At 45.6% G+C, this 16,007-nt stretch overlaps 2 protein-coding genes across 4 annotated transcripts; one reads left to right on the plus strand and one right to left on the minus strand.

Annotated features, from left to right (window-relative positions):
- Nucleotides 1-1,623: 1,623 nt before the first annotated feature.
- Nucleotides 1,624-11,761, plus strand: mocs1 (molybdenum cofactor synthesis 1). 3 transcript variants are annotated; one of them, XM_060051960.1, is made up of 11 exons: nucleotides 1,624-1,974; nucleotides 3,027-3,165; nucleotides 3,708-3,875; nucleotides 5,107-5,271; nucleotides 6,573-6,634; nucleotides 7,556-7,667; nucleotides 7,988-8,100; nucleotides 8,713-8,823; nucleotides 9,020-9,140; nucleotides 9,407-9,454; nucleotides 10,117-11,761. In XM_060051960.1, the coding sequence occupies exons 1-11, from the start codon at nucleotides 1,774-1,776 to the stop codon at nucleotides 11,190-11,192; spliced, it is 2,316 nt and encodes a 771-aa protein (XP_059907943.1). In that variant the 5' UTR covers nucleotides 1,624-1,773; the 3' UTR covers nucleotides 11,193-11,761. The 3 variants fall into 3 exon arrangements, 2 of the variants coding, with proteins under 2 accessions (XP_059907943.1, XP_059907944.1); XM_060051961.1 differs by having other exon boundaries at nucleotides 1,630-1,974; nucleotides 9,407-9,469; nucleotides 10,117-10,257; XR_009525741.1 differs by having other exon boundaries at nucleotides 1,631-1,974; nucleotides 9,407-9,553; nucleotides 10,117-10,255.
- Nucleotides 11,762-12,255: 494 nt separating this feature from the next.
- LOC132457676 (uncharacterized) lies at nucleotides 12,256-15,459 on the minus strand. Its single transcript, XM_060051962.1, has 4 exons — nucleotides 15,026-15,459; nucleotides 13,792-14,070; nucleotides 13,042-13,148; nucleotides 12,256-12,966 (listed from the first exon to the last, which is right to left on the minus strand). The coding sequence occupies exons 1-4, from the start codon at nucleotides 15,265-15,267 to the stop codon at nucleotides 12,731-12,733; spliced, it is 864 nt and encodes a 287-aa protein (XP_059907945.1). The 5' UTR covers nucleotides 15,268-15,459; the 3' UTR covers nucleotides 12,256-12,730.
- Nucleotides 15,460-16,007: the final 548 nt, after the last annotated feature.

The raw sequence follows: 16,007 nt of genomic DNA on the forward strand, positions 1-16,007 counted from the left end.
CATTTTGGCAAACTCTCAATGCTCTACATTAGGGCTTTTGTGTAAAGACAGCATGTTAAATGAATAAAAAGCAGTCAACAAGATGTCAATGTGTGTTGTCTTGAGGCCTAATCTACCGTGAGGACTTGATTAAAAAAATATAATGTGCATGTAAGTGTGCAAGGTGACCCCGACTGCTAACAAACTTCAGCAGTAGTCAATTACCACAAATCTTTCCAAAAAACTGGTACGGGCACTCTAGCATATATAGCAGACTGAAGAACATGTGTTTGGCCAGAAAGAAAGACAGCGATATGATACTGTCGAGGATTCTTATCTGTGGAACAAATATAAGCTATTTTGAAAGATTGACCCTTTGCACTGATGAAAGAGGAGGAGCATACAGATCAAAGGTATGTCCACACGCATAATCAAGGCAGGCTGCGGATTATTCTGGGCAAACTTGACTTGATATAAGATTTTTTGGCCATGCAGGAACATTATTTGCACTAGACACTTTTGCAGGGGACCAATCACGCCCCTTAGCATATAAAAGAAACCTACACTGGAGAATAGCAGGGAGCAGCCTATCATTTGAGGTATCCTTTTCTAGATTGGCTCTGCCTTTAAATACCCCTGTTTCATTGGTGTGTCACGACAAGATAATCCCCGGCGTCTATCAACAGTACAAATGGACTAATGGGCCTACGCAGAGAGACTGCCATTACATCTGGCACACGCCACGATATCCTATTGGGGTGTTTTTTGCCACGGAAACCCTTGCTTGCTTCCTTGTAGTTATGCATTCATTATAATAGCTTCGGTATGAAAGAGGTCATGGGTGTAAGAAGATATTTGCTCAAATGTCTCGACAACTGTTGAGACATTTTTGCTGAATTTAAGTTAAGTGCTAACAGCTTTGAATTTAAATTAAAGTGATAACAGATTATTTCAATTTAAGTGAAAGTTCAAACAACTTTGAATTGAAGTTAAAGTTCTAACAGCTTTGAGTCTTGAACATATTATAGTGTTGAGTAGATAAGCGATTGGCCATACTGTCCTGTGCATGTAAACAGTTGTGTTCAGGACTCTAAATTATGCGATGCATGTCAGAATTCCCCACAAAAAACAACAACAACTGCACATAAAAAATGAATATTTTGTAAACCAGAGAATATTTCAAATCAACCTAAGCTTAACCAGCTAGCAAACAAAGTTAGTTTATTCAACCATCCTTGAGAACGTTGCCCTCAAATAATGAGAAATGATGCAGTCTTTGTGGAGGATCAACCCTACATTAACGCATTAACAAACAGCACCACTCATTTTTGTTCAGAGGAATAATGGTTGTGGTGCCATCTCCTGGACACATGACAGACTGCATTCAGTATTGGAACTCGTCGTAAACCTTACTGCGTCCCAAATAAAAAAAACAACTAAAATCTATTCTTGAACTGGTCGATCGATACTGCTCAGCGTGGTTCGGTGGTTTCCACGAGGTAGATCCTGTGATCATGAGGCGTAAGGAGGAAAAGAAAAAAACGTAAAGAAGGACCCTATCATACACATCAGTGGTTCAGTCGTGTGATTGGCTGCTGGTATCCACGCCTCTTTCCCCATGATCCTCCTTCTTCGACCCGGACTCTCCCTAGTCCCACCCCTCCTCGTTCCCAATCCTAACGGGTGTTAGCAGCATGGTGAGCTGTTGTTGTCGGGTACAGAGTTACATTTTGACAACCCACTGATCACCGAGTGGCCTTCTTGTATCCAATTTGCTCGATCTACTTCCAGGAAATGGCTTCGGCGGGTCGCATGTGCTGTCGCTTGATAGAAAGAAACAACAGAACTAGACACCCCTTCACGTACAGGGTTAGGAACACCGCAAAGGAGAATAATCAACGCTGGTATTCCAGTGCTACGCAGAAGGAAAATGAAGTTGAACTCTCGCAACCAAGGAAAAACTTCGACGCAGTCCAGAAAAACATTGCAGAACAGGTAAATCATTTGTATGGGTCATGACAGCAGGTGAAAGGTCTCGCCTCGTATGACGTTCCATTGCATAACTTTTGAATGGGAAATGTGACCAGGCCAAATATGAACATTGCAGTTAAAACATGAATACCTACTGGCCAAACATGTTCACTATTTCAAGACGTGCATGCACACAAGAGGGGACCCTATGTAACTGCGTTATTACATAGCGATTTACCGTGACACATTATTTTTTGAAGCTGTGAAGTAAACGAAGATTGATCGTAAACAGACTGTAAAGTAAATTATTGCACAACTGGAATACAGGGGATCAAAAAGTTAGTTATTAGAACTCTGTCGCCCTTGGAAGCTTAGCTACGGTCATGAGTAATGACCCTACATGTTAAACATAAACGGATTTCAAACCAATGAACTAAAAAGATTGCAAGAGTAAGAAATATGTGCTGGTCTACGTTTTACCGAAATGTCCTCCACACATTTTACTTCATCCTAAAAGGGGGGCGAGATGGGGGAAACAAGGAGTATATATATATTTTTAAGAGTTTGACTATGACGATATTATAACAAAACGAATGCAATACTTTAAAACACTGTAACCCAAACTCTAACTAACACAAACTTTATTGACAAGAGATGGGGTCAAGAATTCCGGCTGCCAGCCTCTCGAGAATAGGAACATATTACTTCTCCACATTGCTTTTAGATCAGTTTTGCACCACCAAACTCTCAAATGTGCATTATGCATTTATGTTGTTGGTGTCAGACTGTGTCGGCTGACACAGTCCCATCAGGTTCTGCATTAGTATTCTCAATCACCTGGGGAAGAATTGCTTTCTCTTGTATATATGGCATCAAAATGTGTGCTGATATCCGACCCATAGGTATTACAAATGTAGATTTTATTTACCGTTCCATTTGAATCGCAAGCAATTTGAGAAACCTTTGTGAATGAAGCTCCTGCCTCAATAGTAACACAATGATTTACTAAACTGTGATCGACTGGACCTGGCCGGCACAATCATTAACCAACTGAACCCTGTGCTTGCCCTTCCCAGGAGCTAGCGTCCAGCCCCTCGACGCGGAGTCGGGTCTTAAAGGACGACACCTTACCGTTCTCTGCGTTCCTGACTGACAGCTTTGGCCGAAGACACAGCTACCTCCGCATCTCCCTCACGGAGAAATGCAACCTGCGCTGTGAGTCAAACCCGTCACAAAGTATTTACATTGACGTTTAGGGCATTTAGCAGAGGCTTTCATCCAAAGCGTGAGCGTAAGTAGTACATTTGCCCATTCCCTGCGTACAACAAAGCTAACTAGGATAAGATGCTACACAACTAAGTACTATAACTAAGTACGACATACAATAAGTGCATACATTAAGTGCCAGGACGTACAACAGACAATAAGTGCGTAGGAGTAGTTCCATAAGTGTCAGATTCACTTAAAGCACGGGGTGAACTGTAATGTCGTCTCTCCATTTCTTGAACCTTTATATGCCAGCAGCCAAACCCAGTCCCTTGCACATGTGGGAAGTAAGATTACCTCTGTGAAAGAACTATGATATAAGGCATAAACTTGGGATTATTGTTAGCTACCATTTTTGATTTTCATATATATTCCATCTATTACTACTCAGTACTATATACAAATATATATGAATGAGAGTCCAATACCCATTGAACCAGGGTGATGATTGGTCCATTTCCCGCTGTGACGTTGTCCCATTTGCCTCTCAGGTCAGTACTGCATGCCGGAGGAAGGGGTGAAGCTGACGCCGCGGGCGCAGCTCCTGACCACCGCGGAGGTGCTGCGCCTGGCCCGCCTCTTCGTCCACCAAGGGGTGGACAAGATCCGGCTCACGGGCGGCGAGCCGCTCATCCGGCCCGATGTGCTGGACATCATCGGTGAGGCTCCTGCGCTGTAGGCGGCCGCCGTGCGAGGACCGGTCCTCCCTGTGGCGCTTTGTGTGTCAGGGATCCAAAACCTGCCATGGTGTTGGGGGTATTATATAAAGGTGTCCGTCTGAGGGTGGTCTCAGACAGGGGCGCCTGCTACCACTGCTCTGTGACGTGTGACGTGTCCCGTGTCAGCGGCGCAGGATCCTGTAACTCCAAATCAGGTTGGGGCAGCTGGTGTGGGTTTTAGATTTGTTGAGCAGAAGATAATGCCTCTATTTGTGCACGGGCTCTCGTGAGTGACACCAGGAGAGCGCCGTCAGACCTTGCGTGGTTCTGGGAGTCAGTGTAGCAGATTGGATTCGCTACACCATAGCTCTCAGCCAGGTCCTAGAATCATTGTTTGTAACTGCTGAAATCATCCCATTATGAGAGAGAGAGAGGGGGAGAATGCTGTACGAGGACACCCAGAGCGGGGTCTTCGCAGTCATCCTGTTCAGGAGAGCTGTCAGCGACTTCAGAGTGAAAGCCAAACAGCAAGAGAGAGAGAGAGTTCCATAATCAGCATGCGCCATGAAGCCATGGCGAAATATGCTAAATTTTTGGAACACGTTTTGTTCCAGTAAGGGAGATTTGTGTGGATTCGGTGTCATGTGAAGATTCAAGTGCGTGTGAATAAAAATCCACACAACTCGTCACTTGACTGGCCTTTGCCCTGCCCGCCCCTGACCTCCACACACTATTGCCCAAGTCGAAACAACAAGGTTGTCTCGCGTTGCCTTCGCGGTTTGGATCTGTGAGGACGTGCTCTGCCGTCGTTTGTGTGTATTTCCCAGCATGCATGTCTTCAGTAGCCTAGCCACCTAGGCTACTAGCCTAGCCTAAGTTTGTACGTTTGTAGAATAGGTTCGTGTCACCTGATGGCTATGTTACCTTATCATGAAATACAGTGAAGAACCATGAAGAGTGTTATGAAACTCCTCATTACCAACTTCTTGGTTGGTGCTGTGAATTGTTGACCATCTGATTGTAAAAAAAATAGGCCAAGGTGTTATCAGCATGTGTAGAAAATATAGCTTTGCCTGTATTAAAGTATTGGGGTACAATAAAATGTATTTGATCAACTTTATAAGCTATTGATCGTTTTTTTTTATGTGTTTTTTTAATCGACACAGCATCGTTCTCCTTTCATTAATGCATCATTGATGGTTATGCCTCATACTTTTGCACCGCCCTTTAGCTGAGTTGAGGAAGTTGGAGGGCCTGAAGACCATCGCCGTGACGACCAACGGCATGAACCTCGCCCGGCTGCTGCCCAAGCTGAAGGACTCAGGCCTGGACCTCCTCAACATCAGCCTGGACACACTGATCCCCGCCAAGTTTGAGTTCATCGTCAGGCGAAAAGGTATTCGTACAATGGAAAGAAATTAATGCTAAGAACCAACGGTGCCCCTGAAAATATAGAGGATTACTGTTGGGGATTCGAAATGAGGATTTCTGAAGCATGGGAGCTTGGTAATTCAAAAATCATTAATTGCCATGCATTTTTGGAGGAATGTTTCTTCAATGGGGATACTGATTTTGGGATACTGACATTTTAAAGTTTTTAGGGGTCAAAAAATGAGGATTGGCACGAAAAACATGGAGAGCCACCTCATCAAGCTCCACTGGATGTTGGCCCGCATCAGATCCATATTCGTATAAGCATGTATTCGGATGGTCGCATTTCTGGAGACCCTAAGTCCAGGCCACAGTGGGCCCACCATGTTGGTTCAAAGACTGCAGCTTCCAGCACTAGACCACACACACACACACACACACACACACACACACACACACACACACACACACACACACACACACACACACACACACACACACACACACACACACACACACACACACACACACACACACACACACACACACACACACACACACACACACACACACACACACACACACACACACAGGGAGCAGGCCCTAGCAGGCTGACAAAGGCAAAGACCGCAGCATTGCTCTGCCAAACTTCTGGGCCCGAGCCAGAATTCAGGTCTGGCAAACATTGACAGATGAGGCTTTTCACCACAGCGCATTGTCACATTTCTGCCTGCATGCATTTAAGTTGTGTAACTATTTGACAGTTGGTACTTGAATGGTTGCCTTTTAGGTTTCTTGCTACCGGTATCAGCTGTTTTAGATAAAAACACACAATGAAATGCTGATATTGATCTGGAGTCTAGGGTTCAATAGCTTTCAGAGTAGACTGCTCTCAGTGCTCTGTCTCAGTCTAATTGTGTTCATAGTACATAGTCGACTGGTCAAATCAAAGATACAGGGTATATAAAAAACCCAAAGGCCAATAGTCCAAGCTGGAAACAAAGAGCTGATCGTGTTATGTATGTATGTTTACCCTCAAGCCTACTAGTGAGCAGTCCACTGTTGAGCTTATTTTATGAATAGCAAGCATCACTGTTATCGTGGTTTCCCGCTCACCTTCTGCTACCGCAACATGACTGTTGCCTGCTTACTGAAACTAAATTGAACGGGCGTCACAGTGAAGCAGGCACCCCTGCCTGGAAAGGCAAACAAAGCTCAAAGCATTTCTATTTCTACAAATCATAAATGAGCAGCAGGCAGAGTTTAGGCACTGAGGAGGCATCAGTCAATTGAACACTCAACCACCACCATGCTTTCATCTCACAGGCTTCCACAAGGTGATGGAGGGCATTGACAAGGCACTAGAGATGGGCTACAACCCTGTCAAGGTATGGTCAAGCACACCATTTCTCTGTCTCCGCCATCCTGAAGTGGGACTAGTTTGACGTTAAAGCCTCCGACCAGGCACATCCATGTTCTGTTTTTTGTACGTAATTAAGGACCGCTTTTACATCTAATAGGGGTTAGGAATCAGTAGGCCTCAGATTTTAAAAATGTCAACAATGGCTATTACATTTAAATCACTGTTCAGATGTGTAGCCCGCCAGCTGTGCCGTCGGAGCTCCTTTGGGAACTGAACACACGTAGAATGTATAAATGACAGGTTAAACGGATTATCCATATGTGTACATCTGTGGAAAGTATATTTAAGACTTTTAAGAAAAAAGATCTGGACCGACTCTACGGAAGAAGGGAGCTTACTTGCTATCTATTCATTGTTCTATGGGCCATTAGTGTTTAATGAGACTCTAATTTGGCAAATTGGCATATGAGACACACAGCATTGTAGGCTGGACAATGTCGTACATTCTACAATGACTCCTTTCACCAGCAGCGCAGCTGTGAACGTTTTTATTATTTGTATTTGTTTTAAACAAACACCATCATATACCGTACACTTATGACAATTATACTACGATTGTTATGATTGATTTATTCATTACATCTTGGTTATGATAAAAATGCAGATAGGGACATTTGTATACGTTGATGTTGTGTTCATGTTATTCTTAATTTTCTTTATTCAACCAAATGGGGAAATTGATCCGCCTTCCCATCGTTAAATGCGCTAACCGTTGCGCCCTCTTGTGGCGCCCTCTTGCCTCGGTAACGGGCCGGGCAGGAGTGTTGACCGACATGTTACTGTTGTGTGGGAGGAAACCGGAGCACCGTCCGGGGGGGAAACCCACTTAACCACAGGGAGAACGCATGTTAGACTGAAAAGGTTTGTGCGCGTGCCGCCCCATCAGGTCAACTGTGTGGTGATGCGAGGACTCAACGAGGACGAGATCCTGGACTTTGTGGCGCTGACGGAGAAGAAGCCCATTGAGGTGCGCTTCATCGAGTACATGCCCTTCGATGGTGAGTAGTGCTGGCCAAGGCACGGGAATCAACCCTCCACCTCGTCAGCCAGTTCGTGTTAATGTCATGTGATGGTTGGATTGCTTGAGTTTCACTCAATACCCTGGCATCTGTCTGGCCAAAAGAAATTAGTCAAGCGAAGTTGTCGCTGAAACCCAAAATTATGTGAAAGTAATAAAGTTTCAATGAGATCACTGCAACCGGGGCGATGTTTTAAAACGCCACAGGTCCGGGGTTCAGGCTGAAGGGTTTTTAGGTACTCCCTGAGAACACGGTTACTTTCAATTTTGATAAAATCACATACTTCCTCTTTCTTCCAGGAAACAAGTGGAACTTCAAGAAGATGGTGAGCTATCAGGAAATGCTGGATTGCATAAAACAGCAGTGGCCTGCTCTAGAAATGGTTCCCACCGGACATGCAGACACAGCTAAGGTCAGCTCCCTCTGCAACATGCTGGGAGGAAGTACTCACTCGGCAACACCAGAGCGCTAAATACATGTCTGTTGCACTCACTCTGACAAAAACAACGAGGATGAAATGTAAGATGTTAGTATATCAGCATCTCTGCGCGAGGCTCAATAGTTGGAAACAAGACGTGCCAATTGAAAAAATTTAAAGAGCCATTTGGATTGTGCTTTTGACCAATCAACATACAGTTACGTTACGCACAGTTCCTCTTCTGCTAGAAGAGAACCGACCCTGAGGTGGGCATCTGTGGCGCTCTCAGAAATACTGGGAAGTTCCTCCGGTCCGAAATGACTGACATTAGCATTCCTGCCTGTTACACATGCATTAGAAACTAATAACAGCTCAGAACACTGCACAATAAAGCATCGAAATGTTCATCAAAATGCTAAACGTATACGTAGTAGTACTTGCACATCATAGTACTAATTATTGCAAGTACTTCCATCATTCCGTAGTTGTGATGTCTATAGGTCACAGGTCATTGACCGTCCCAAACCTGCCAGGTCATTCATGCAATCACACAGACCCTCGCATTAGTCTTGAGTCTGTCCCCCCCTCTCTCCACTCACACGTCAGGGGTATAAAGTGCCAGGCTTCGCGGGCAAGGTGGGCTTCATCTCCTCCATGTCGGACCACTTCTGTGGCTCCTGCAACCGCTTGCGGCTCACCGCAGACGGCAACCTCAAGGTGAGACCTCAGCACTTGACCGGTGTCAGCGCCCGTGTGCACGTGTGTGGCCAAGCGTGTGCACGTGTGTGGGCGCGCGTGTGCACGCGTGTGTGTAACGATACACTGTTAGATTTTGTGCGTTGCTTTTGGTGTGGTTTTTGCCCAGGAAGCGTCCTGCTCACTCCTCTCTCACTCTTAATATGTTGTGCACCAGGTTTGCCTGTTTGGCAACTCTGAGGTGTCCCTCAGGGATGAGCTGCGTTCGGGGGCGACGGAGACGCAGCTGCTGGACATCATCGGTGCGGCGGTGGGACGGAAGAAGAAACAGCATGCAGGTCTGACTAATATATCACAACACTGTGCAGCATGTTAAAGATATCACAGAGATGATACACTGTACGGGACTTAACCCTCATCCTATTTTGTTTCACGTGTTCCAGGGCATAGGGGATTGGTTGGTTATATTCACAGTACAAAGATTCCATGAATATAATCAATTAATCCCCTTTATATCACCTGAATAAATCTTCTTCTTATTATTGTTATCTAATATGACAGGAGTTCTTGAAAATAAGACCTACTTTCCTCTGTTTCCCTTCAGGCATGTTGAACCTCTCGAAGATGAAGAATAGGCCCATGATCCTGATCGGTGGGTGACGTTGCTGTACGTACAAACACCCACGGACACATAGAGACAGCAGCCTAAGCACACCGGCGTATGATCTAGGCCACTGTTTCTCAACCTGTGGTACGTGTACCACTGGTGGTTTCACAAAGGTTTTGCAGGCGGCACATGGGATTTTTTAAATGAAACCATAAATAGACATAACACTATCGATAATTTAAAATAAAAATATTATAAATATTGTTCAGAAATTTAGCATTAGGGCTTTTATGATTTAAAAAATAGTCTTGCTGTGTGTGTGTTCCTTGAAATGTTATAATATATCATATATATATGATATAACGTTCAAATTATAATGTTTCCCATTTCTGTTTTGTGTTGATTTGTGTTAAATAAACACACTGAGAGCTTAAGCAGCCTTGCTCTCCTTTTCTTTCGACTGTCTCCCACTGGCTCTCCCACTGCCCCATGCAGTATTAGTTGTGTATAAAGGGGGCGCTGGCACTCTTTGCTCCGCCACTGCATCTGTATTTATCTGTTATTTGACCGCTTGCATGTACGGTGCTCTGCACCAGGGCTTGATGACAATTCAGTGGTTCACCTGACGCCAAAGGTTGGGAACCACTGATCTAGGCCACTCCACTGCCTGGGAGTTGACAGTGATGAACTGTGCCATGTATCCACAGGGTCGGCTACCCAGAGGTCTCTCTTTCTGCGCAAAGTCCCCCCGGCCGTGAAGAGAGCTTCCCTTCCCGGCCTGCCCATCGCACGTCCCCTCCCCCGCCCCATGACAGTAGCCCCTTGCCCCGCCAGAGTCTCCGGTCCAATCGGTTTTTGGTGCCTTCCGGACGGCTTTGACGGCTTATCCCGGGTCGCTGATGAAGGAGGGGCCGTCGGTCTTCAAAAATCAGCGCCCGCCCCTTCTTATGAGCCCAGCGATATCCGTCATGTACCTAACTACCCCAACAACGCCTTCACACATTCTCAAGCACGCCCACGGCCTGCGAGTGGCACGGACACGGCCCGCCTCAGGTACGCACAAACCTCGGGTTCCCTCGCCGCACGCAGCCTCTCTCTCGGCGCCCCGGGGTATTCCGGTTCCGGCACGCTACTTCAGAACAGCAAAGCCCCCCTCCCCTCCAACCACAGCCTCAGATTGTACCACAGACCCGCCTCCAGCCCCCAGGTCCCGCCCCCCGCCCAGGTCCCGCCCCAGGCCGAGAGCCCCGGAGCAGCCCGCGCGGACGCGGGCGACGCTGCCGCCGCCGCCGCCGCCGCCGCCGCCGCCGCCCGGCTGACGCACACGGACGCGGACGGCCGCGCCGCGATGGTGGACGTGGGGGGGAAGGCGCCCACGCGCCGCACCGCCTCGGCCCGCGCCACCGTTCTCCTGGGCGCCGCCGCCTTCCGCCTGCTGCGGGACAACCAGCTGGCCAAGGGCGACGCGCTGGCCGTGGCGCAGCTGGCCGGCGTCATGGCCTCCAAGCGCACGGCGGAGCTCGTCCCCCTCTGCCACCCGCTGCCCCTGGACCACGCCGCGGTGGGCCTGGAGCTGGACCCGGCGCGCCACGCCGTGGTGGTCACCGCCAGCTGCCGCACCACGGGCCGCACCGGCGTGGAGATGGAGGCGCTGACGGCGGCGGCCGTGGCGGCGCTGACCCTGTACGACATGTGCAAGGCGGTGAGCCACGACATCGTCATCACGGAGGTGCAGCTGGTCCACAAGACGGGCGGGAAGCGGGACTTCCAGCGCACGCCCTGAGACGCCGCTCGGTTGAAAGTGTGGGTGTGTGTGTGTGTGTGTGTGTGTGTGTGTGTGTGTGTGTGTGTGTGTGTGTGTGTGTATGAGTGCGTGTATGCGTGTGATTGTGTGTGTCGCTCACTCTGATGTTGGTGATTGATTGTCGTGTTAGATCATTGACCCTTGCTGGCCAGCATTGTCACATACCAGCTAGAGGGGTCCAATCAAAATCAAACTAGTGTTTACTAATGTTGTAACTAATGCTATGGACAGAATTGTATTAGTGTTGCTCTCTCGGTTAGGCTACATGGGATGAGTTGGAACCGTGTGTAGAAGATGTACATAATGTTGTTGGTTATATCCCCTTAACAGCATCAGCATGTGTGGACGTGTGCAAACAACCCTTTTGACTTCTGACAGCTGCTAAAGAAGTACACAAAGTATTGCATTACTGAATCTCTATATAGCTACTCCTATTAAAAGATGTACCTGTAATGTAATTTGCAAAGATGCAAACCCTAAATTTTGAATAATGAAAATGTCATAACCATCTTTTATAATATCTCAAATTGAAACTCCCAGATAAGAGGGCTAGACAAATACATTTAAAAATATTTTTTAGCCCCATTTTTAACAAGATCAGACTGGTGCTTACTGATTACAGGTGTGGCCAATCATAGTGTGACTGTGAAACATGCCGATGAAGACAATCGATAGTTAGCCACACAAAGCTCAGCTACACGGACTACTGTATGGAGATGGAGAGGAGCTTTCTCTAAGGAGCATTCCATAGAGAAAGCTCCTCTCCATCCAGTGTTTGGTGTCGGAGCCTCACCAGTAGCTCCCAGTGCCAGTCCAACTGGGAACAGCCTCCAGTTGGTGTCCCTGATAACTCTGTCCTGGTCTACACCAGGAGGGCTTGGGCTTGATTTAGAAACATATCAGACACCAGAATCTGTTCACGGTAGTATTTATTAATACTACCGTGAACAGATTCTGGTGTAAAATATCGCTCTGAATATTTAACAATTAATCGCCAGTGGAGAAGTGAATAGTGCAAATAGTGAATAAACAAGATAACACATTTTGCCAGGATTTATTTGTTTTTATTAGCGTGACGAGACGGACATTTTGCGATGAAAACAATATCTCACGTTTGAGATGTCAATCATGGGATATTGCCCAATATCCCAAGGTAGCAAACCAATCAAATTGCGCCATCTTAGGAGGTTCACGTGTAAGCATATACTAAATAAATATAGCTAAAGCTTATAACTTGCCAAGTAGTTGAAAGCGGTGAAATGCCATTGCAGATTTAACACATCATTTAACTTGTAGGATTGCACAAAGATACAATAAAGGAAAGGGCCATGCAAGCTTCCTTTTAGACTTCATGGTGAAAATGTTTACATTTTTAGATTAAAGTAGGCTACCTTTGTCATTGTCACACACACATCTTCAGTTTGTTAAAAAGCAATTATCATTATACTTTGATGGCAACTAACAATCTTTTCTGGTCAACAACCGATAAGTTCCAAAGCTAAATTCGAGAAAGACCACTATTTTTTTGATTCTATAATGGCTTCAATGAGAAGATCGTATTCATCGGAATGTCTGTCAAAGTCGCCATCTTCGCCATAATGATCTGTGACATGGTCCCACAGCTCTAACAGCTCTTCGACATCGATGATGTTTCTATCTAAGAAAAACCTGATCATTTCCAGAAAGCCATCTCTGTAGATTCTCATCGTTCTATCCCTTCCAAATCTTTCTTCCGGGCGATCCCTCTGAATTCCTGTAACAAATGCACACATATGAATTAGGCAAAACAGCTGCAGCTGTAGACAGTAATCAAGTAGTTAATACAAACCTGCTTGTTCTCTTAATTCCATGGAAGAAATTGGGTGGCTGACCAAAAATGTTTGCTTCAGCGCTGACACCACTTGTCCTGTGGCAAATGTATGTGCGAGAACAGCCCTGTGGACAGAATACATGCAGGGTGAGGGCACATTGGAAACATTCTCTCAACAGTCCAAAGGTTTTTGATGAAAGAAACCCCAGCAACCATGGTTGTAAATAGAGATGTATGAGCCGGCATGACCTATGTTGACTACTACTGCTTTGAATATGATTGAGAAATAGGAAATAGCCGCAGCTAGGGGTTCATGAGCACACCACACAATGTGCTTTCATGGTCGGATGCAGAAATGGGTGTGGCGTGGTTGGGGGTGAACTGTGGAGTTCGGCCCTTGTGCATGTGTTGGGCCATAAACATCTGGAACTAACAGCTTTAACATTAAGCCTGATAGCAGGGACAGTGGCAGGGCAATCCTTTGTTTGGTTCTGTTTTTGGGCTCTTTTTCTACACGTGTGATTCCATGGAAAAATACTGTTTTGGTTTTTACTGCCTCTGTCTCATTAGTACTACATCGGGAAATTCACCCTCTTGTTGTTAATTGCCGTATTCGTTTTTTGTAACACAGCAATGTAATAACCTGATTGTTTTATCTTTGTATGGTTTGGGTGTTGGATGTGAGTGTGTGTGTGTTTAATGTAGATCTGAAGAGGATCGGTGGGTGATCTAAAACTATTGGAAGGAAGCAGGAAGGAAAGAGAGTACCTGACGGCCACAGACTCTCTACTGTTGCCGGTTGTCAGAGCCGTCCTGTGTTGGCCCGTGAGGACCTGTAGGGTGAAGAGATCCCTCCCGATTGGATCCTTCTTCTGCAACATTTTCAAAAGCCCCTCAAATTTTTCGCTTTCTCCCAATATCCAAATCAAAGGCTCTTCTGCCGCTTTCTTCAGGGAGTCCTTGGGTGGCATGTGATCCGCTTCAACTACCCCCTTGTGCCCAGGGTTCCCAGGGCCCCTGGAGAATGGCCTGTGGTTCTTGAGGACACTGAAAGCACAGAACATCTGCTTTACCAAAACATATTGGGACACATTTTTCTGGCGCGATTGCAGGGTCCCACATCTTCCCAATTAGATTGATAGTGTGTCAAGATTCAAGTGTGGCAGTTTCCAATCTAATCTGTCTAATCAGTTTTAAGTGACATATTCCCGAGCAAACAACTTATAATTACGTCCATGAGTTCTGTATTATTATATAGGTTACAATAAGATATCAAGGTCTGGGCAACATTGAGAAGTGATTGAGAGTCAATGGGGAGTTTCCATAAAATTATATACGACAAGGTAATTGCACTTTAGATTTTACTATTGTTGTAATTTCTGACGGTGGATAAGAAGATCCACTTTTTGTGGCAATATTGGTTGATTAAATCTTGAACCTTTTGGTTAAAAAACTAACTTTTTTTTATCAGATTTAGGTAGTATCCTCATGTTCATGACATCACCAATGTGTCCCCCTCCCGGCCCCGACTAGCCCCCCCCCCCCCCCCCCCCCCGATTCACACTGGCTGTCTCGCTCAGTGTCCACAACCTTACAGTTTTTAAAGGCCTGTGTCTCACTTGGTATTGCTCTCTCTATAATAGCTCTGGTAGATGTAGGTTGAGTAGTTACGCAGGAAATTCTAGCCGTTATATATTTATGTATTTGTTGAATTACAAAATTACAATGTGATTTGAAGAATTTAATGCTTTTTAAGATTTGATGTTACGTTTTATAGTTAGTCACTAAAGATTAAGCGTGGTTCATTTGTTTTACTACACATTTAAGTGGCTATAATAATGCATCGGCAGAATTTGATAGGAAATGAAGGACATCCTTAATTCTGATGTTGCTGGAACATCCTTTATATTGAAAATGATAAAAGATGGACCTAAAAAATTCTGTTGTCTGTAAAGCATTATCTGACGTTGCATCATTGGATTTGAGCAACATAATAACTTACTCTTTATACATTCCACTGGCTCCCACGTCGAATGTTCCTTCCAATTCAGATGAATCCGTATCTCTTACTTTTTCACTTTTTGCTGCTTGTTCTTCAGATTTAGGTTTGTTAGATTGAGCTCCATTTCCTGAGCCGCTATTCCCCTCAGTGAAGTTGTGGCAGAATTGAGCAAAACTGTCGAACAGAAGGCGAATGGGGCCACCGCTCGCAGATGTGGCGAACCCTGGTGCGCCAAACCCCATCCCGTCAGTCGGTGGTGATCTTTCGTTGTATCAAGAGCTTGATGAAAAAACAAAACAAGGAACCAACCTGCAGCTTCCGATGAAAAAAAGCTTTTTGTGTATTTCCTCAACACAAATAACAGAGAACACAGGAGAAGACAAGGTTCACTCTGTAAGAGGGTCTGCGTGTGTGAGTGCTCTGGGTTCATGAGCAGTAACTTATTTGACAAGAAATACAGAGGGGAGGGGGGAGCAGGTCTGCTCCCCCCTCCCCTCTGTATTTATTGTAAATACAGAGGGGAGGGAGGAACAGACCTGGGGCCAGTACTACGAAGCTCGATTAGAGGGTTAAGGCCTAAATACACCGGCGCCGCGGCGCGCATTTTACGCGCGTCAAAAGCCGCCCCTAGTACCAACAGGAGGCGGCGCGACGGCCGCGCTGCAGTATAAAATCAGGAAGTCACCTGTCAATCAACCGCAGCAAAGAGACGAAACGCAATGGGTGAGTAGCCTATTGTAGCCTAGTTTATTTATTTTCCATCTTTTTGGCTGAATAATTTGAAAAATGTATAATCTGCGCAGTGAAAGTATGTTTTCAAGCATCAGATCAACTTAGTTTGTAGGGCACTTTATCGTTTTATTTAGGCCTACTGTCATTTCTTATTTATTTTATATTTTGCAATTATTCATCTACTGCATCAACAATCTCAATAAGTGCAGGACCTTCTATTAAGCCTTTTTAGTATATAGGGCAGTCACCT

The sequence above is a fragment of the Gadus macrocephalus genome, chromosome 5, assembly GCF_031168955.1.
Source record: "Gadus macrocephalus chromosome 5, ASM3116895v1".
NCBI lineage: Eukaryota > Metazoa > Chordata > Actinopteri > Gadiformes > Gadidae > Gadus > Gadus macrocephalus.